A 22,156-nucleotide genomic window follows, 5' to 3' on the forward strand; every position below is an offset into this window, starting at 1 on the left:
TACCCGTGAGTCCCGCACGCCTGTGATCCTGCTGCAGATTCGACTGACGACGGACAAAGCCGCAGCTGTGAGCTGGGTGATCAAGTCGGGTCTCTCCAGTGTTGACGGCAGGGAGTCTGGCCTTGCGCAGGCCAAGGGAGGGTTGCCCTTTTTTTAAAAGGTGTATTTATTTATTTGAAAAACATAGATACAGACAGAAGAAGAGAGAGAGAGAACGAGATCTCCATTCCCCAAATGGCTGCAACAGCTAGGGCTGGGCCAGGCAGGGGCCAGCAGCTTCTTCCAGGTCTCTGACGTGGGTGCAGGGGCCCAAGGACTTGGGCCATCCTCTGCTGCTCTCCCCAGCACCACTGGCAGGCAGCTGCATTGGAAGTGGAGCAGCGAGGACTCGAATCGGCACCATGTTGGCTGCCAGCACTGCAGGTGGCAGCTTAAACTTCTACACCACAGTGCCGGCCCCTCTACCTGCCCATTTCTGTGACATCATTTAGCCTCTTGCTGTCTGTCCCTTAAGTTCACACCCTTCAATCATTTTCAGTTCATCAATGAACTCTTTGCAGTTTTCATGTAAGTCCCTGAACTCTGCAATTTCATCTTCAACTCTGGCATACGACCCCACACAGCAGACACCGGAGAGCTCACGTACAAACCACAGGAAGCAAACTGCCCTGAAGACCACCGCCATCATCGAAATGTCCTCAGACATTCTTTAAGATGGGAGATACGCCACAAAGTCGCCCAGGCTGTGGAAGCCCCTGCTGCCTGGGTACTGGGCGCTTTTTCTAGCTGCCTCTCCAATACCACTTCAGAATTCAAGTGACACCTCCCCTGGGTCCACCCTGTTACAGAGCCAGGCAGCAGCACAAATCCCTAATACGCAGGATGCGAGACAGCTTTATTGTGTAAGACTGGGACAGCACACAGTTTAGACCCCACACGAGTGCGACCCCGTTGCTGACCCCGTGTGCGTTTATCCTCATACCAGCTGGTCAGATTTTTCCCATCCAGGTCCCGGATGAGCGGGAGTACCTCTACGTACACATTTGCTTCTTACGTTACATACGTGATACTTATTCATTTAACATGTGTCCTGCACTAGTCAATGGCTTTACTACTTTTCAGGAAAAAGCCACACACTGAAAACAGACTCCTTGAAACACAAAAGGCAGCACTGTGCAGAACATGGCTTAGCGCACAGGCCCTATGCCGGGCTTCTCTGCTAGCTCTGGTGTGGGGTACAGGAAAGCCTCCTTAGTTTTCCCTATTTTTACAATATAAACACTGACACCATTTTTCATACACATTACAACTATTATTAACCCAATTCTGGTTTAAAAATCACAAGTTGATAACATATAAATACAAATGCTTGGAAAAAATTACCAGGTAGGGAAAAACATGTCTTACGCGTTGTAATGACTTACGATCCGCCACGACGACAGGTGTGGTTTAAAAAGTGCAGTCCATTTGCTATCAGCAGCAAAGGCGCAGTCACCAGGTAACACCACACCACCTGGCAGGTGTGCGGAGCACGCTGCATGCCAGCAAGGTTCTGCAGATTGCGAAGCACTGCCAAGTGCCCTGAGCCTGAACAAGGAAAGCACAGCTGTGAGCCCGCTTCCTTCACGTGGCTTCACGTGGCTCCCGTGTCCTCGCTGTCTGTGCAGATGGCACTGCGTGGTAAAGCCGATCCAGGCAAGTCGGAGACCCTGCAGACACTGAACCCCGGCAGCTCCAAGAGGCTAAGGGTTCATCACAGACTCCGCACACTTGATCCTACATCAAAGCCTGGGATTTGGGTTTCCCATTAGAATGTATGCTTTGCTTTCCTTTGGGTTAAAAAGCAGTTTTGAAAACCGTTATTTGGAATCAAGAACATCCTTCCAATCACGCTGCTCGAGAAGACGATTCACGACACTGAGTCAGGCGTCCCAATGCGGCGGGGCTGCTAAAACACAGGTATCTGTTCTCAAGAGAAACTACAAAACTAGCCACTCTCTTTCCACTCAGAATTACAAAAGATAAAGTCTATGAATCAGAGCTCTAATGAGATTACAGAGAAATGGCAAACTCACATCACAGGACACACAGGCCATTGCCACGTGGCTCCCAGTCCACTGCCCTGAGGACGGAGCCTGCCACACCCCGGAAACCCACCGCCATCTCGCGCTGTGCAGGAACCAACCCTGCAGTGAGGCTGAAAGCAATTCAGCTTGATGCTCACACATACACACAAACTTGTTTCATTTCTTAGGATATTCTTTAAGGGATTACTTGACAATGGATCTTTCAGGATAACAAAAAGTATCAGAAAAAATAACCTCATTGGAGGTCTCAGACTTCTACAAAGACAACCAGCAGCTGGATGCTTTCATTCCTCCTCTCTCCATCAGAAATTATCCTCTCAAAAATCACAATCGACAACTCATAGAAAATTTAGTGCATTTACTGAAAATGAGGACCACTCCACGACGGTTCCCCTCCGGGCCCTAAATTCAGACCCAGGCACAGGTGCGTCTGCCCCAGGAGACGCCCACATGTAGACACGTGCTGCGTCTCACACCTGTGAGCGCTACAGCTTGGTTCAACCTCAGTGTTCTTCTTCCTGGGTGACAACCCTGTGTGCGTGACCGTCACACTCCACCTTCCCCCAGTCGCTGGGCAAGGGTTGCATCACAGTTTTAGAGGACGACCAAGAACTGGAGGAACAGAAACACCCATGGGCATGATGCCGCAGCCCCGACCCCGGCTGACCCTCGGCAGCACGGAGCGGCAGGCAGCCGGCCTCGCGCCCTCATTTCTCCCTGTAGTACAGCAGGTAGTACTTCAGGGGCTCTGGCAGAGGCAGGCTCAGGACCTTCTGGCGCAGGAAGTTCACAGGAGGGTCCGGCTTTGTGTCGGGCAGCACCTTCTCCTCCTCTTCCTGCCGCTCCTTTTCTGAGTCTTCACAGCTGTTGTCGTCGGAGGGGCTGGAAATCCGACTGGCAAAGACCTCTTTGTCCAAAAAAACGATCGTTTCCATGCGACGGCGGCGAACCCTCCTTCGCTTAAACCTGGGCGTATTCTTCAGTCCACTTCCACTTCTGCTCGCTGTTTCCTGGTGAATGACCTTCTTGATGGTGCCCCGGATGGCAATGCGTGCCAAGTCCTGGAGGCTGCGGACTGCTGGTGGTGCTGCGGCACAGAGAGCGAGAGTCTGTCACAAGGCCTGGCCACCCAGGAGCCCTGACCCATTTACCTCGGTGTGCTTACAGACATGCTGTAAGAATCTACAGTCTTCTAAGCAAAAGGCACCCTGTGCTCAAACCTGCAGTCCTAAGGTACTTGCTAAAGACTCGAGTCCTCAACTCTGAAAAGGGAAGGAGGCAAACATAGGCAGAATGAAAGCCTGGGCTGCAAGTCTGTTTCTACTCACGTGTCACCCACCTAGTGACACAGCCACAGCAATTTACAAACTGAATGTCTGCTCCTTTTTCTTGTTAGAGAAATACAAATCCAAAGTTTACAAGAAGGGTTTTGTTTCATTTTGTTCTTTAATTTGAAAAGGCAGAGACAAAGAAAGCTCATGCATCCATCAGTTCACTCCCAAAATGCCCCCAACAGCCCAAGACCAGGAGCCCAGAATTCCACCTGTGTCTCCCACCTGAGTCCCCACCTGCTGCCTCCCAGGGTGCGCACCAGCAGGAAGCAGAGCCAGGACTGTCCCAATGCTGGCTCCCAAATCCAAACTCCAAAGCACACAGGAGAAAGAACACTTGGTGATTAAAATTCACATCTAATGTAGGAAACACACGCAGCAATATAGGGGCTTTTCTCAAAGGGAAAGAAATTAGTGGCCAGATCTTCAAATGCACTAAACTGAAAATCTGCATCCCTTTCTCCCCCGAGTTCCCAACCTGTCCAAAGAGTTAAGTCCGAAACATTGGGAGGGCTCCTGTGCTGTCCGGATCTCCACTGTGCTCCCAGGCCCTCAGAGGGGCCATGCTGCTTTCCCGTCCAGGGGTCCCTTCTGCAAGTCCGGCTGCCACAGCTCCCTCCTCCTCAACCCTGACCACCGAGTACATCCCGCCCGTCACCCGGCTTCCTCCTTGAACACCATCATCTTTACTTCCCTCAGCGCATCACCTGGAGAGATTACTCCCACAGCCACTGAGGCCCAGCTGTGCCTCCACCACACTCCTGGGGCAGCTCCGCCCGCCCCGCTGTCCCCCGGGGCGCATGCTCCGTCTGGCCTGCCTCCTGCTCCCCCACCCAGCCCAGGGGCTCCTGTGGTTCCGGTTTCCTCAGATGCATGCTCGTCCTGGGTTCTATATTCATTCTGAGCTCCTAAATAACAGACCAGCCGCGAGCCCCCACGCCCCCAGTAAGTCTGCCACACGCAATGCACAGCTTTCTCAGAAAGGCCCAGGGCATTCTGAATCCTTTCCACTGTGGACACCCTGCTGCCTGGAGAATTCCCGCAGCTCCTAACTAGCTGTGCCCTCGCATCTGTGGCTGGCCACCAAATTCGAGAGCTGACCACGAGGTCCATGTCGGAACCACATGTGCTCGCCGTGCGCCACCTCTGCAGTTTTTCTAACCCCGTCTTCACCCCTGACTCCAGCAGCGCAGGGAACTGAGAAGGAGCAGCATCACCCACCCTGCTCTGAGCCTTCGCCTCCACACCGAGCACTCGGGGTGCTCACCACACGGCCGTGAGTGCCACTGAGACTCGCTTCCAGGAAGACCTCGCGTCTCACAGACACGCCAATGGGCCTTGCTTCCTCCACTCTGTTAGGGCCCTGGAGGCTGCGCCCCCTTCCCAAGGGCGGCATCTGCTAAGACATCATTCTGGGGGGGTTTTAGGGGCGTGCATCTGACAAACTCACCCTAACCCGACCATCAGGGTTATCTAGGACACAGACTCCTTGCGGCTTTCACTCACAGCTCCTTAGGGCTCTCTGCAGCCCCAATGACCCTCTCAACGGAAGGCACCTGGCAGCCCAGTCCCGCCACACAGGAGGAATACGCGTTTCACACTGGGCCTGCCTCCCTTTGGGGAGCTGCTTCTCACCCACAAGGACGAGCACCAGCTCCTCCTCTGGACCCCACTAAGCCCTGCTGCTGCTCACTACCAACACCAAGGGCTTCGCCTCTTCCCCAAGACCTGTGCGAGGCAGAGCGCAGGGCAGAGCGCACCTGCTCGGCAAGCTGCTCCTCACAGACTCAAGAACAGTGCTGGGGCCCGCGCTGGGCACAGTGGGTTAAGCCACAGCCAGCTCCCTGCTAATGGCCTGGAAAAGCAGTAGAAGATGGCCACGTTCTTGGGCCCTTGCACCCACGTGGAGACCGAGATGGAGCTCCTGGCTCCTGGCAACAGCCTGGCCGAGGCCCAGCCATTGCAACCATTTGGTGAGTGAACCAGCAAATGAAAGATCTGTGTGTGTGTGTGTGTGTGTGTGTGTGTGTGTCTCCTTCTCTCTATCTGTAACTTTGCCTTTCAAATAAACAAATCTTTTAAAAAAAAAAACAAAAAAAACAATTCTGGAAAGAAGTCACTAAAAGGTATTTTCTTTGGGTGGTAGGACTACACATATTTTTATTCTTCCACCCACTTTTTTCCATTTTCCAAATGATCAGAAAGCATGCAGAACAGTTTTATTTTAAATGAAGTGAACTAGAACTCTCATTTCCATATGAGTTGTTGTTGCAATCACACGACATTAGCACGAATGTTGGTCCTGAAGCCAGCTCCTTGCTGGCTCTGCCCTAGAAGGCGCTCTCCTGTCCTCTGCATACCCACAGGGGAGGTGCTAGGTGCTCAGGGAACAGATTCCCCCCCCCTGCTCTGCAGGCCCCCGCACTCCACCGAGCTATGCGAGATCTCAGTGCAGGGGGCAAACAGTCAATGCCCCCGCCCGAGTGCCCCTCTGACACGGGTCCCCGGCTAGGGACAGCATGACCTCTGACCATTGTGTTTAGGGTTCAAAGAAGGCTAAAACGACCTAGGGTAGGCCACAAATAGTTTGCAATTTCTCAAATGCTTAAAATCCCTTATGAATTTTAAAGCTTCAGTGGCGGGGGGAAAAAGCTCTTTAATATCAAAAGGTGTTTTGTAAATTCTTTCTTTCAAATTCTGAGATAAAAGATCAAGCTGATGAATAAATAAGACTTGCACACTTACGTAGCTGGACAAGTCTTTGTTTTCCTGACTCTGAACGGCAGGGCTGGATGAGAGGAGCGAAAGACACAGCCAGAATCTTCTTGGTTTCCCAAGCAGAAGGACCTGTGCGCGTTATCTTGGTCAACTACTCCAAAAACAAAACAAGAACATTCAAAAGCCTTGGCTGCCAGACAGCTTACAGGTAAATAATCATTCCTCTATGTCATCTGAGAATACAGACACAGCAAGCAAAATCAGCTGGCAGTATGCGACAATATGGACCCCTTGTGACATCTACTTTATGAATATTTTTGCAAGAATGCTCAGCCTGAATATATTCAAGCCCTCAGACCTAGCTTCTGCTTATAGGAAACATGTAAGATGGCGAAACTAGTTCAAGGGCAATAAGGGGCGATGACCGGTAGATGGATCAGGACAACCTCCCTGGGCTCAAGTCAGTACGGGCTTGGGGGGAAGGGGGGGTCTGCAGGAGTCGCGTCCAGCCCTGGGCTTTCTGCACAGCTGAACAACTCTCCTCGCTCTCAGGAAACAAGGCCTGAGGTGTGCACACGCCCACTCCCAAGACACACCGGAACGGGGGCCCCTACACTGCAGTGCACTTCCTGATGAAAGTATTAGGAGCACCAGAGAATCCAGCTACAGCTCTCGACAGTTCTCTGTGACTTGGCCTAAACAGATGGCCTAAACAGGTCACAGTGCTATTTCTGGTCAGCTCTGCTGTGCTCAGATTAACGCCAGTCTTTTCTAAAAATATCTAAGCCAGATTTCATGTCGTGAGTCTCAGAACTAAAGGAACTAAGCGGCCATGCATTCTGTTACTGCATTCTTGTACACAAGCAAAATCATTTTTCAAAATCCCTCTGAGAAGGAGAATACCTAGTTACAATGAATAGCAAATATCTAAATGTGATCAGTAAATGATGTATGAAATCATAAGAAACCATTAAATCCCAATTTCATATTCTAGATGAGCAGAAGAAATCCTGTAAAGACGTCCACCGTCCTCAAATTAACCTGGAGGCCTCACCTCCGTCCACTCCAGCCTGACACCTCTTCTCAACACAGCAGGTCCCCAGAATCACTTGTGTACGTGAGACACCGTTATAGCCATGTTTCACGCACAGCAGACACAGGGGCCGGCCCTGACGCACGCTAGGCAGGCAGCAAGGGGGGACTGGTTCCTCTTTATGCAGCCAACAGCACCGCCTCTGAAGTTTCACACCACACACTCTCCAACCAAGCACTTCTGCATGCGGTTGTATCCGGAGCTCAGCGGTCAAGATTCAGATAAGAATATTTACAAAGAGAAGTATGTGGAGGCTCCTTCCAGTAACTGCTTTTACAGAACCAGAAAGAAGCCAGATGACCACCATTGAAACACTCTCAAGGTTAAGCCGTGCTTACGACAGGGGCTTCCCAGACGGGAGTGCTGGTCAGAGTCCCAGCTAATGCGCCTTGGAGGGCAGCAGAGAGGCACAAGTACTTAGCCCCTGCCACCCACGTGGGAGACCACACCGCACTGTCCAGGCAACTGGGGAGGGAACCAGCATATGGAAGATCCCTCTCTCTCTCATCACTCTGCCTTTCAAATAAAGAAATACGTATTTTGAAAAAAGAATCACATACTAACAGTGTGGAGACTGGGAGCAGTTTTTCTTAAATTCCTTTCTGGATTTTTGTTCTTTCTTTTCTTAAGATCATTTATTTAAGTCAGTTACAGACAAAGACATCTTCCATCTGCTGGTTCATTCCCCAGATTGCTGAAAATTAGCCCAGGTCAAAGACAGGAACCAGAAGCTTCCTCCAGGTCTCCTATGTGGGTGGAGGGGCCATCTTCCGCTGCTTTCCCACCCATTAGCAGGAAGCTGCATCCAAAGTGGAGCAGCCGGGACACAAACAGGGGCCCACGTTGGGATGCCTGTGTCACAAGAGGCGGCTACACCTGCTGCACCACTATACCATCCCAACTTTCTGGGTTTTCTAAAGCAAACATTACTTTTTGGACAAAATAAACACTAATGTTTAGGGGCAAGCATTGTGGTGCAGTGGGTTAAGCGGCCACCTGAGACAACAGCATTCCACATCGGAGCATATGTTGGAGCCTAGGCTGCTCCACTTCCGATCCTGCTCCCTGCTAAAGCATCTGGGAAAGCAGAGGATGCCCCAAGTGCTTGGCCCTGCACCTGCATGGGAGACCCCGACTCCTGGCTTCAGCCTGGCTCAGCCCTGGCCACTGTGGCCATTCGGGAGTGAACCAGCAAATAAAAGATTCTTTCTCTTTCCTCCTCTCTCTCTGTTGCTCTTTCAACTAATTAATAAACGTTTTTATAAAAAAAAATTGCAGTCTCTTAATCTTTGTGATTTGTTTTCTCTGGATCTTTGCTGACTGAGGGAGGTTCTTCCTGGTGACTCGTCTGCTCACATATTCTCATCTACTTTTCCCACAGTGCCTGAAACCCACACAAACATACAACCAAACATCAAACACGGTCAGGATACCCACCAGGTAACAGAACCCTGCACAGTACCAGCTAGAGGTCTCTCACGATTAGACTGATAACTGAGAGAGAACTATTCCAATAGCTTTACACATAATAAATGAGAATGGGGGAGGTGGAGAAGGGAGGGGAGAGAGAAGGGGCCTCCGTGCAGGTTCTGGGCTGCCTGCCCGAGTCCACTCTCTGGGCCCTGCCTAGGGCACCCACAGGACCTGCCAAGTTCCCTCACCCGTCCCTGCCCCTCTTTGGCCAACAGTGAGCAGAAACCTGAGTTATGCAGACTCTGACCTTCTCCTCCAGGGGCATGACGAGGATCCCTCCCACTTTGAGCAGGTTCTTCATGTATTCTTCATGCTCCTTCTGCACGCCAGCCCCACAGTACACACGGTCATACTGAGAACAATCTGGAGCGATCTCCAGGCAGTTGCCAGTGACAAAGGAAGGCTCACAGAAGTCGAACCTGTAAGTAAACGAAATGCATCACCCCGACAAGTCTGCACCGACATCCACACTAACCACTTTGTTTCTTAAAGATTTATGTACATGAAAGGCAGAATTCCAGAGAGAGGCGAGACAGAGGAAGATGGATCTTCCATCCACTAGTTCACTCCCCAAATGGTCACAACGGCCAGGGGTTGGCCAGGCTGATACCAGAAGCCAGGAGCTCCATCCGGGTTACCTACATGGGTGGCGAGGGCCAAAGCCATCATCTGCTGCTTTTCCCAGGCACATCAGCAGGGAGCTGGATCAGAAGTAGAGCAGCCAGGACCCAAATCGCTGCTCATGTGGGACGCCAGCATTGCAGGTGGTAGCTCGGCCCACGGTGCCACAATGCCAGCTCCTCACCACGTTTCAATTCTAAATCCCATGGCAATGGGGTGGCTATTTAGCTGAGCTGTTAGGACATGGGTTAAGATCCACAAATCCCATATTAAGATGACTGAGTTCAAGTCCTGGCTGTTTCCTGACTCCAGATTCCTGCTGATGTGAACCCTGGGAGACAGCAGGTGACGGCTCATGTACTCGGGGTCCAGCCACCCACATGGGACCTAAATTTGAGTTCGTGGCTCCTGGCCTTGGCCTGGCTATTTTCAAGCATTTGGGAATGAACCAGCAGGTAGAGCTGTCAGTTTCTCAAAGAAAGATTCAAAAATAGGTAGACAGACAGACAGACAGGTAGGGCAGGCAGTTAGGATGCCACCTGGGACACCTGCATCCCACACTGAGTGCCTGGGGTCAAGCTTCCTGTCCAGGTGCTGCCTCAAGTAGCTGGGTTCCCACTACCCATTGGAAGACTTGGACGGAGCTCCCAGCCCAGCCCCAACCGCTGTGGGCAGGCATCTGGAGAATGAACCAACAGATGGGGGTTGTCTCTCTGCCTCCAACATAAAATTGGGCCCTAGAAATTACAAAACAAGTAATGTGAAATGTAAAACCATTTCTGATCACCGTCTTTGCTTTTATAACTCATCTTATTCAGGATCTACTACAGAACAAGTGAGGTAAGGGAAAAATACATTTGGTTTCTCTAAAAATTACAATCCTTAAAATAAAAACTTTAACACCATTTAAAAAAATGGCAAGGGGCTGGTGCTACGGCACAGTGGGTAAAGCCACCATCTGCAGTGCCAGCACCCCATATAGGTGCTGGTTTGAGACCCAGCAATCCACTTCGAATCCGGCTCCCTGCTAATTGCCTGAGAAAGCTGCAGAAGATGGCCCAAGTGCCTGGACTCCTGTACCCCATTTGGGAGACCCAGAAGAAGCTCCTGGCTCCTGGCTTTAGATCAGCCCAGCTCCAGCTGTTGCAGCCATCTGGGGAGTGTACCAGCAGATGGAAGCTCTCTCTGACTCTGCCTTTCAAATAGATAAATAAATCTTTAAAAAAAAAAAAAAAAAAAGCAAGAGCTAGTAATATACACTATTTCTTTTATTTATTTATTTATTTTGCTTAAAAGTCACAATTACAAAGAGAGAGAAGGAGAGGCAGAGAGAGAGAGAGGTCTTCCATCTGCTGGTTCATTCCCTAGATGGCTGCAATGGCCAGAGCTGCGCCGATCCAAAGCCAGGTGCCAGGAGCTTCTTCCAGGTCTCCCATGCGGGTGCAGGGGCCCAACGACTTGGGCCATCTTCTACTGCTTTCCTAGGCCATAGCAGAGAGCTGGATCAGAAGTGGAGCAGCCGGGACTTGAACCGGCACCCAAATGGGATGCCAGCACTGCAGGCGGTGACTTCACCCACTATGCTACAGCGCTGGCCCCATATACATTATTTCTTTCAAAGACTTAGTTATTTATTTGAATGGCAGAGTTTCAGAGAGGCAAAGGTAGAAGAAGAGAGAAAGAAATATCTTCCATTTGCTGGAATGGCTCAAGTGCTTGGGCCCCTACACCCACGTCGGAGACCCGGAGGAAGCTCCTGGCTTTGGATCAGCCCAGCTCCAGCCATTGCAGCCATCTGGGGAGTGAACCAGCAGATAGAAGATTTCTCTTTCTTCATCTCTTTCAAATAAATAATTTTTTAAAAAAAAAAGAAAAATTTAGGGGCCAGCACTGTGGCACAGTGGGTTAACGCCGTGGCCTGAAGCACCAGTAACCCATATGGCGCCGGTTTAAGATCTGGCTGCTACACTTCTGATCCAGCTCTCTGCTATGGCCTGAGAAAGCAGTAGAAGATGGCCCAAGTCCTTGGGCCCCTGCATCCACGTGGGAGACCCAGGGGAAGCTCCTGGCTCCTGGCTTTTCTTTCTCTTTCTCTCTCTCTAACTCTGACTTTCAAATAAAATAAATAAATCTTAAAAAATAAATAAATAAAAAGAAAAAATCAGATGGCAAAAAGCGATCTACATTGGAAATATTAAAAACAGCAAAACGTTTTTTTCTCCATTATATTTAGTGAAAAACCACCAACGTGATAAGTAGTATATAGGTACCATAGTCACAAAAGTCTAAAGCCCTTGAACTCAGAATATTTAAAATTAGATCAGGTACATACTTAACCAGGATCACCTGCCACAGTTTATAAACCCTGGCACCAGGGCACCCCGGCTTCCTCCTGCCTCTGGTCTTACAGGACCACCTGCCACAGTTTACAAACCCTGGCACCAGGGCACCCCGGCTTCCTCCTGCCTCTGGTCTTACAGGACCACCTGCCACAGTTTACAAACCCTGGCACCAGGGCACCCCGGCTTCCTCCTGCCTCTGGTCTTACAGGACCACCTGCCACAGTTTACAAACCCTGGCACCAGGGCACCCCGGCTTCCTCCTGCCTCTGGTCTTACAGGACCACCTGCCATAGTTTACAAACCCTGGCACCAGGGCACCCCGGCTTCCTCCTGCCTCTGGTCTTACTTGTCAAAGCTGTCGCTTGTTCTGATGAAGAAGTCCAGCTTCTGCTCGGCGTACTCTATCACGTCTGAGTGCAGCTCCACTCCGTGGTTCACACCAAAAGGACCTGCAGGACGACAAGAACTCGGATCATCTGCCCCCACGGCATCAGCCAACACCTCTGACTTATCATGTGTCTGAGCTTGCCACAACGCTGGGCCTGACCCGAGCCAGCCCACCTGACTGGTGCCCGGCCGCTCTGCTGTCAGACATTTAAGCAATCTCTCGAAAGCAGAAGGAAGTCAGGAACCAGGTCTCACTAGCGAGGGACGGAAGTCTGGCCGAGCAGTCGCCTGGGGCACAGCCCGAGGCAGAGTAGTGGCTCAGCTATCCCGCGGGAACTCCTGGCTCCCAGCTTGGCCTGGCCCAACCCCACCACTGCAGGTACATGGGAGAGCTCTCTTTCTCTATTTCAAATAAAGGTAAATAAATTTTTAAACAGAAGCATGTATCTGTAAATGAAACCAACACAGGCCTCATCTTTTTCCAGAGGTAGAATTTAGGAAGATTCCCCAAAACACTCAGATGTGAGCATTTCAATAATGCTAACAGAAGTTTTAATTATTGAAATTATGATTCCAAGTCACAATGAAACTTCATTTTATAGCAAAGGAAATTTATAACTAATTTGAAACGAAACTGACAAAACTGACAAGCCAATTTAATCATGAAAGTGGTACTTCTAAATTTTCTTTCTTTTTTTTTTTTTTTGACAGGCAGAGTGGACAGTGAGAGAGAGAGAGAAAGAGAGAAAGGTCTTCCTTTTGCCATTGGTTCACCCTCCAATGGCCACTGCGGCTGGCACACCGCGCTGATCTGATGGCAGGAGCCAGGTGCTTTTCCTGGTCTCCCATGCGGGTGCAGGGCCCAAGCACTTGGGCCATCCTCTACTGCACTCCCGGGCCATAGGAGAGAGCTGGCCTGGAAGAGGGGCAACGGGACAGAATCCGGCGCCCCGACCGGGACTAGAACCTGGTGTGCCGGCGCCGCATGGCGGAGGATTAGCCTATTGAGTCATGGCGTCGGCCTGAAAGTGGTACTTCTATACAACTGCTTCCGGGTTAAATCTGGGTGCGCACAAAGAACCCACAGGAGGGAACCTCTCAAGAAGGTCACAGACAAGCAAACCTCTTCTATGTGGGGGGAGACACTGCACCGCTGGGCCGCTGGGGTTGGGCACATGTCCTGCTCTGCACCTGCGTGAGATGGGGCTTGAACACAGGCGGTTACACATGGGAAAGGCCACACCTGCCTTTCCTGTTTCCAACAGGGCACAACAACTTTATTCACCACCAACAGACTATAGTACAGTGTGACCTCACTACAGCCACAGTGTGACCTCACTACATAGTGTGACCTCAGTGCAGACACAGTGACCTCATTACAGCCACAGTGTGACCTCACTACACAGTGTGACCTCCCTACAGCCACAGTGACCTCCCTACAGCCACAGTGTGACCTCACTACAGCCACAGTGTGACCTCGGTACAGCCACAGTGTGACCTCAGTACAGCCACAGTGTGACCTCGGTACAGCCACAGTGACCTCACTACAGCCACAGTGTGACCTCGGTACAGCCACAGTGACCTCACTACAGCCACAGTGTGACCTCACTACAGCCACAGTGTGACCTCACTACAGCCACAGTGTGACCTCAGTACAGCCACAGTGTGACCTCGGTACAGCCACAGTGACCTCACTACAGCCACAGTGTGACTTCGGTACAGCCACAGTGACCTCACTACAGCCACAGTGTGACCTCACTACAGCCACAGTGTGACCTCACTACAGTGTGACCTCACTACAGCCACAGTGACCTCAATACACAGTGTGACCTCACTACAGCCACAGTGTGACCTCACTACACAGTGTGACCTCAGTACAGACACAGTGACCTCAGTACACAGTATGACCTCACTACACAGTGTGACCTCACTACACAGTGTGACCTCACTGCAGACACAGTGACCTCACTACAGACACAGCATGGCCCTGCCCCTGCAACCTCACTCAAACACTCACAAGCAAGCAGCTGTCCACACACCCCACATCTCTGCACCCTGACACCTGGGTGTTTCTGGTCCCTTCTTGCAGAACAGCACGGACACATCAGACCACGGCTTCCTGGTCCCCATTTAGCCAACTGAACCTGCCACTCTGTTCTCTGCATCTTCCACACCGAGCACACTCTCTAAGCAAAGCACTTGAAAAGTCACACTTCCACTGTTTACAACATCAAATCTTAAATTTTTCCAAACCTCAAGCCCCTTTCCACTCACTGACTTCAGCCCTGTTAGTCTGGCATGGGTGCACTCTGTCAGAAATCAGAGACTGGTTATTCATCTACTCATGCTATTTATTAACTGCTCTACATCACTATCATTCCAGTGACAGGTATATCCATTGGTCCATTCCAGTAATAGGTATATCCATGGTCCTCATTCCCAGGCAAAGTAAAAACAGAGAGCCCTCAACTCACCCATTAAAACAGATGACAAGCAGGATGGTGGCACCAACAGCAGAGCTCCAAGACACGGGTGGGATCCAGACCTACGAGGCCCCCCGGGGCAAAGCAGCTCCCGCGTCACATGGCACTTTCATAAACACCAGCTCTGATGCAGAACCTCCCCCCGCCCCTCCCGTAGACAAGAACCAACAGCAAGGACAGCCCCAGGAAGCGGGCAGAGGGGGCCACAGACCAAGCACAGGAGCCAGGCCAGACCTGGGGATGACCGGGGGGGTCAGGGTCGGGGCTTCCATGTCAAGCCTCAAGTCTGCAGACCCGAGCTGGCCTGCAGTTTCCACTTTGGAACATGCACGAAGTGGCATCACGGTGCAGCCAAGCATCCACTGTGAGAACCAGCGCTGAGGTCACTTCCTTCAGACTCCTCAAAGCAGCAGGTCGCACTGACCACGCGAGAAACCACAGCTTCCTTCCTCCAACATCCACGAAACTCCCAGTGCGCAGAAGACCCAGAGCAGCGACAGCACCAAACCGCAGCCCCTTGCTTCTGGGGGTTCCCAGGCAGTCGGCTCTTTTCAGTGCCTCCTAACCTAGCGTGGTCACCCCTGTTCCCCCAAACTGCCAGCTGGCCACAGCTCCTCCGATCCTCAGGCACAACAGAGAGAACCACAGTTAACTGGAAGGACACCGGCCCTGCGGCCTCTTCTCCAAGCACAGAACCACAGCAGCCTAGACCCACAACAAACGGAGGTGAGAAAGCGCTCGGCTTTGATGCGGAAACCTACCATTAAGACGGTGAAGGTGGCGCTCTACGGCCTGAGGCCAGACCATCCATCTCAAAGCTTCACCAAATTCCACACTACAAACTTAAAGAGAAACCCAAATTTTCATTCCACTTGCACAAAAATCAGCTGTTACTAGTGGATTTTCTAAAGTGCCACTGACAACTACAAGGAAAGAATGCTCAATGCATGTTTTATGATGTGGAAGACACCACCTTGAAATCTCAAGATTCAAACTCCGTGCTTATTTGGTAGCAAATGTCAAAATGCCATGGAAGGGGCTGGCACTGTGGCGCAGTGGGTTAACGCCCTGGCCTGAGGTGCCGGCGTCCCATATGGGCACCGGTTCTAGTCCCGGCTGCTCCTCTTCCAATCCAGCTCTCTGCTGTGGCCTGGGAGAGCAGTGGAGGATGGCCCAAGTCCTTGGGCCCCTGCGCCCACGTGGGAGACCCGGAGGAGGCTCCTGGCTTCGGATCGGTGCAGCTCTGGCCATTTCGGCCATCTGGGGAGTGAGCCATCAGATGGAGGACCTCTCTCTCTCTCTCTGCCTCTCCTCTCTCTGTGTAACTCTTATTTTCAAATAAAAAAATAAATCTTTAAAAAAAAAATGCCGTTGACATCCCTGAGTTCATCAGAGCAGCAGTACCGCCCAGCACTACCCGGCACCCAGCTCCCGGCACAGCGCTAGCCCTGGCGGCCCTACTCCTATCCCTCCTCCGGCCACACCACTCTACTTCATTCAGAGGAAAAGCCGCTTCTCCCTCACTCCAGCATTTTACACAAAGTAGGAATTCAGCACACCTTCAGTTTCCCGACAGGTCAGAACACCGAGAACAGACCTCACGGCTTCACCTGAGAGAAACCGCGAAGCCTTCCTTCCGGTCATTCAGCTGCCCAGTGACTGGAGGTACTGCCCTTTCAGCGTCATCAAAACCAACTGCTTCAAGAACTGATTTCCAGAAGACTTTACGTTTTCCAAGGGTGTGCTTCCTATCCTTATACAGCTCCCTCACCCCTATTTTACCTGAAAGGCAGACAGAAACTGAGAGGGTCTCCACCCACTGGTGCATTCCCCAACAGTCAGGACTGGGCCAGGATGGCCTAAGTGCCCGGGACCCCTGCACCTGTGGGAGACCTGGATGCTTTTCCCTGCTCCTGGTTTAGTGCTGACCACTGCGGCCATCTGGGGAGTGAACCAGTGAATGGGAGATCTCTTTCTCTTTCTCTCTCTGTAACTCTGCCTTTCAAATGAATGAATTAAAGACACCCAGCTCTGCTTCTGATCTCCTGCTAGTGTGCAGCCTAAGAGGCAGTGGTTATGACCCCAGTACCTGGGTCCCTGTCACCCACCTGGGTAGAGACCTAGACCTGAGTTTCTGGCTCCGGCCCAGCCCCGGCCACTGCAGGACAGGAGCAGAACTCAGGGCCTGTAAGATGCAGGCCAGCCTTCCTCCACCCATCACCCAGTGACCATGTCAGGTAACGGCTGGAAAAGTCTAGGTCTCTACCAGGGCAGGCCACCAAAGGGCTACACTCGTGTGGAAGCAAATGCCCCTACACCAAGGCAGACATACCCAGGATGAGGCCCACCATGGAGCTGAGGTACCCAGTTCCACTGCCCAGGTTCAGAAACGAGAGTCCCGGCTGCAGGTCCAGAGCTTCCATCACCTCCGAGTAGATGCATGGTGCCGAGAGGTGAATGTTTCCATGCTTCCACGCCAGGTCTTTGTAAGCATTGTCTTTAAATTCTTCCAGATAATAATCCGCGCGATCGATAGCTCGGAAAGCCTGTTCCACCAGCTCGGTCCGGATGTACTGTGCCTCCTTCAGATTGTCGATAAGCTCATCGTTGTCCGCCCCAGCGCTGACAGCACCTCCCATGTCCAAGGTCACGCTCAGGCAGCGCTGCAACCTAAGTTTTCAAGAGAGCTGCTCACTTCAAGGGTCCAGGACTCAGCTCAAACCCAATTCGAATCCTGCTCTCTGGAAAACAGAACAGAGGAACACTCCTTGTCAATGCCCGCCCCACTCCCTAGGCACAACAGACCAAGAACAGACCCCGGGCCCATTAGAGATTCAGGTAAACAGCAAACACTACAAAATTATCCAACATTTACTTGAAATTCAAAGTTAAACAGTATCCCATATCTTCTCCGGGAACTCCACACCCAACATACACACACATCCCCACTCAACTCGGGCAAGCCATTCAATCCTGCTTGTGGATATTTTGATATCCAAATTTTAGACAAAAACGACATCAACCAAATTCTTCCCAAAGAAGATACTTCAAAAAAATTTCTGGAAAATGGAATTAAGAGTTAAGTTTATTTTGTGCAAAAAAATTTTGAAAACCAAACAAGTGGCCTTCAAAAGGTTCATGGAAACATGCATTATGAAAAAACTATATATTTCATTTTTTGCAGTGAAATTATGTATTTTTCTTATTTGAAGGGGAAAAGATCTTCCATCTGCTGGTTTACTGCCTAGCAGTAACAGCTAGGGCTGCACCAAGCCAAAGCCAGGAGCCTGGAGCTCCACCCAGATCTCCCACTTGGGCAAGGGTGTCCAAGCACTTGGGCCACCTTCTGCTGCCTTCCCAAGTGCGTTAGCAGCGAGCTGGATGGGAGCAGCCAAGACCTGAACCGTCACTCTGAGATGCTGGTGCTGCAGGCAGCAGCTTGATGCTCCGTGCCAGAATGCCGGCTCCCAAATTATCTTTTAATTCAGTTTTTCCATGAACTTCTTCAAGCGCCCTGGTATTGTGACAAACACCTTACTTTAACAAACACAAAGTCAGTCTCAAGGCTGACACTGGACAGAAGGGACTGCTCCCACAGCGTCCGACTGCAAGGACACCATGTGCGTGCTCTGCCATCTCCCAGCTCTTTAAAGATAAAGCATTTTAAGAGTACATTTCTTTCTTTCTTTCTTTCTTTTTTATTTTGACAGAGTTAGTGAGTGAGTGAGAGAGAGAGAGAGAGAAGACAGAGAGAAAGTCTTCCTTGTGCTGGTTCACCCCCCAAATGGCTGCTACGGCCGGCGCTGCGTCAATCCGAAGCCAGGAGCCAGGTGCTTCCTCCTGGTCTCCCATGCGGGTGCAAGGCCCAAGCACTTGGGCCATGCCCCACCGCCTTCCCGGCCACAGCAGAGAGCCGGACTGGAAGAGGAGCAACTGGGCCTAGAACCCAGCGCCCATATAGGATGCCGGCGCTGCAGGCGGAAGATTAACCGAGTGAGCCATGGCGCCGGCCCAGAGTACATTTCTTACCCTCTCCCAAACTGCCTTCAAGGAAAAACAGTGCAGCCTTTGTCCCTCCTGAGCCCAAGCACTCGGACACCCCCAGGTGTTCCACAGGCCAATGCCGTCACGTGGACAGGTCTCACAGCACAGACACATCCTTTCCAACCCTACAGGCCCTCATGGGGTCTCCTCCTTCTCTCCACACCACAAGGCAATGCAGGGCCGGCACCTGCAGTACCGGCATCCCACATAGGCACCAGTTGTTGTCCCGGCTGCTCCACTTCTGATCCAGCTCCCTGCTAAAGGCCTGGGAAAGCAGCAGAAGACGGCTCAAGTGCTGGGGCCCCTGCCACCCATGTGGGAGACCTGGAAGAAGCTCCTGGCTCCTGGTTCTGGCCTGGCCTGGCCCCAGCCACTGCAGCCATTTGGGGAGAGAACTCGCAGACGGAAGATCTCTGTCCCTTTCTCTGTGTAATTCTTTCAAATAAATGAAATTAAAAACAAAAAAAAACAAAAAACAAAAATAAAGTAATGTCTCATGAAACACAGGACACAGCTGGAGAAAATGCCCTCCAGCCCACCTGCAGGACCACCGACGCTGCGGAATCAGGACGACCTGCCCTCCTGTCTCACTGCAAAGTTTAAGCTTGCCTGTGCTTCACAAGCCAACAGAAACCCCGGGGGGACATCACACACACTCACACCCACACCAGCAACGGTGACCACCACAGGTCAGTCCCCAGCTCCTCTAACAGGCAAACAGAAACTGAAGGTGCAGCTTCATACAACCTCTCACAGTCAAGACTTCAGACGAACATTAGCCGTCCAAAGCACCAGGACGATACAATTCTTGACTGTTCACCCCTCTTCAGCTGTCTCAGAGCTCCTGTTGGACCAGTCTGTGGCCAAGGGTGTGAAGTTTAATCCTGGCTGAGCCGCATCTTTCCGCAGCTGCAGCCCCAGCCCAGGCAGTCACCCCAGAATCTAGGCTCCTGTCAGAAGCTGGGACGCTCAGGGGTGTGTGTAGGAAAAGACACCGACCCCAGCACCTCAGTGTGGGGTCAGGGGAGCCAGGTCAGCCACGGCTCTCACTCTGCCTCAGCACCCTCCCTTGTCTTCCCAAGGGACCTCCACGACGCCGCTGTGTGCCTCCAAGTCCCTAGCCCTGGTTTTGACCCCTCCTTGCTTTCAAAGTTCCTCCCAGATGGAAAGCACCGCTTCTTAGGAAGCAGCTATGCCGTTTCCACAGGGATACCCCACAGCCGCCTCACAAACTCCACTGCCTTCCGAGGTCAATTAGGGTCAGGGTCAGGACCCCGGACTGGGCAGAGGCCTGAGCTTGCCAAACACAGGGACCCTCGGGGTGCAGCATTCACAGCCCCTGGCGGTGGTGACTGTGGGCCAGCTCTCCTGGGGCACGCGGCACACCGGGGGCTGAGCCTGGTCGTCTCGGACACCACCCCGGCTTCCCAGTGACCAACACACCCTTACCGACGGCACCCTGGCTCTGCCTGCCTGCCTGTCTCTGCGCTGGACACTCGGTCAGGACGTGCGCTCTCCTGCTGTAGCCCTTCCGGGGTCGCGGCTGTGCATCACCGGCCGCAGGCTGAATGGCCACGGCTGCCCAAGAGCTGCCGGCTCGCTGCCTGCCCTCATCCACACAGCACGGCGGTAACGGGGACGGGAGCGAACCGGGCCCAGGGCAGGCTCGGCGGAGGCCCCTGGAGGAAAGCGTTCCAGCCTGGACGCCCCTTCTTAGGGGAAACGGACAAAGGAAGCCTGGAGACCAGGACCCCAACCACCCTCCCGCACACCCGGCCCGGGGACCACGCCGCCGGTACCTGCTGGACAGACGCCGGCCCCGTCCCAGCGACTTCCCGCGGCCTCGCCAAGACGTCGCCAAACGCACGGAGCTGGCCGGCCGCCGGGCCCCGCGCCGCGGGCGTCGAAGGCAGCTCCGGACGGGCGCGCGCGCGACTCCGCGGAGGCTCAACCACGGGGCGCGGCCCCAGCTCCTCTCGGACGCGCGAGGCCCCCGCGGCCGGGACGCGACTCCCCCTCCCCTCCCCAGCGGACCCCGGCGCCTCCCGAGCAGGCCCCAGGGAGCACCCCGACTCGTCTTGGGGTGCAGCAGGCGGGGGCAGGTGGGCCCGCAGGGACGCGGGCAGACAGACAGGAACCGCGGCCTCCCGGTAGCAGGCGAAAAGTGGGGTGGGGGCTGCTGACAGGAGCCGCGGGGGGCACCCCCAAAAAGGCCGCGCCCGCCTGCAGCAGGCTGGACCAAGGGGCGGAGCGGCCGCTCTACCTCCGGAGTGCGGCAGCCTGCAGCCTGGGGCGGCCCGGGTCGCGACCTGCAGCTCCTGCAGCGCAGCCCTCGCGCGCCAGCGGCTACTGCACCGCGCTGACCCCGGCCGCCGTAAACACCCGCCGCCGCTTCTGCGTCTGCGCGCGCGGCGACACTACTGCGCGTGCGCCAAGGGCTCCGGCTTCCAGGGCAACGGCGCGGCGGGGCGAGCCGGGCCGGGGCGGTGGAGTGACAGGTCAAAGGGCGGGAATGACAGACTGAAGCGCGGGGGCGGGGCGGTAGGGCGGGTGGACCCTGACGGGGCAGTAGGGTCCTGATTGGCTGACGTCGGGTCCGGGGGGCGTAGCCGAGGCGTGTTTGGGGCGTGCGTCCCCGCCAGCCCAGGCGCCGCGGCAGGGGAAAGCGTTGGCCCAGGGTCCGAGTCGGCGGTTGACGTCACAGTGGGGCTGGGGAAGGGGCGCTCGACCGCGCTCCGGGCGTGAGGTTGCGGTTCCTGGGGTCGCCGGGCTCTGCGTAGGGTTAGGGTTAGTAGAAGGCAAAGCTTGGAAGTGACCTCCTGCCGGGTGCGCGGTGGGGCCCCGCGCTGCTGAGCCGCAGGCGTTGGCCGCGGCCCCGGGCAGGGGGCTTTGGTGCCTGCGTCTGCGGATGCAGCAGGCTCAGCGCAGCTGCTGCCCAGGGCCTCGCGGCGGTTGGGAAGTGCAGGTACAGAGCGGAACCCCGGCCTCCCGGCCGCGGGGCGCCGCACCCCAGGGCCCGCACTCAGCGGCTTCAGGGACTTTCCACTACTATTAGTGGTCGCCGAGGGAAGGGCGGGTGCCCCAGCGAGATTCATGGATTCTTTTCCTTAGTTCAGTATAGAAATTAAAAGCCGGGAAACAATTTGCAAAGAGCAGAAACTTTGATTGGCAAGCTACAGAAAAAGCGTGTGGTCCGAGAGGAGACCCAGCGGGGACACGCTTTGAGGAAGCGTCCAGGGTTTTTAAGGCATTGCTGTCTGTTCCTTGGGTCGTTTGGGGGTTTCACATAGGTATGGTGATTGGCCTGGGGCTCATGGAAATGGGGGGGGGTCTCTTGGAAACAGCCCAGTTCCCCTATGGGCTCAGCCCCTTCTCTGCCAGCTCTGGGCGGGAGACTGCAAGCACCCGGAAGGTGGGATTCAGGGCAGCACAGTTAGTGGGGGCGGCGCCGCAGCTCTGGAGACAGGCTGTGCAGCCGCAACTGCGACCTGCTGTGCAGGACACTGTCCCTGAGTCTGGGGGGCCCACACCCCAAGTACCAAGACGTCCCTCCGTGCAGACGGCCCTTTTAAAAGTT

The 22,156-nt window shown here is 53.4% G+C and overlaps 1 protein-coding gene across 3 annotated transcripts; it reads right to left on the minus strand.

Annotated features, from left to right (window-relative positions):
* Positions 1 to 867: 867 nt before the first annotated feature.
* On the minus strand, positions 868 to 21,021 carry PCMTD2 (protein-L-isoaspartate (D-aspartate) O-methyltransferase domain containing 2). 3 transcript variants are annotated; one of them, XM_070051568.2, is made up of 6 exons: positions 20,379 to 21,021; positions 16,868 to 17,276; positions 12,012 to 12,114; positions 8,950 to 9,121; positions 6,164 to 6,287; positions 868 to 3,174 (listed from the first exon to the last, which is right to left on the minus strand). In XM_070051568.2, exons 2-6 carry the CDS (start codon positions 17,172 to 17,174, stop codon positions 2,795 to 2,797), a joined length of 1,086 nt encoding a protein of 361 aa, XP_069907669.1. In that variant the 5' UTR covers positions 17,175 to 17,276; positions 20,379 to 21,021; the 3' UTR covers positions 868 to 2,794. The 3 variants fall into 3 exon arrangements, with proteins under 3 accessions (XP_069907669.1, XP_069907670.1, XP_089162993.1); XM_070051569.2 differs by having other exon boundaries at positions 20,843 to 20,978; XM_089306867.1 differs by lacking the exon at positions 6,164 to 6,287 and having other exon boundaries at positions 20,379 to 20,969.
* Positions 21,022 to 22,156: the final 1,135 nt, after the last annotated feature.

The sequence above is a fragment of the Oryctolagus cuniculus genome, chromosome 11 (genome assembly GCF_051225735.1).
Source record: "Oryctolagus cuniculus isolate XC-2025 breed Fujian yellow rabbit chromosome 11, ASM5122573v1, whole genome shotgun sequence".
NCBI lineage: Eukaryota > Metazoa > Chordata > Mammalia > Lagomorpha > Leporidae > Oryctolagus > Oryctolagus cuniculus.

Coding starts and splice junctions, on each gene's coding strand:
- PCMTD2 (XM_070051568.2), bottom strand. CDS start 17,174: ATGGGAGGTGCTGTCAGCGCTGGGGCGGACAACGATGAGCTTATCGAC. Junction 12,115..16,867: donor CATGGTGGGCCTCATCCTGG/GTATGTCTGCCT, acceptor GTCGTCCTGCAG/GTCCTTTTGGTGTGAACCAC. Junction 6,288..8,949: donor TCATGCCCCTGGAGGAGAAG/GTCAGAGTCTGC, acceptor TTTTTGGAGTAG/TTGACCAAGATAACGCGCAC.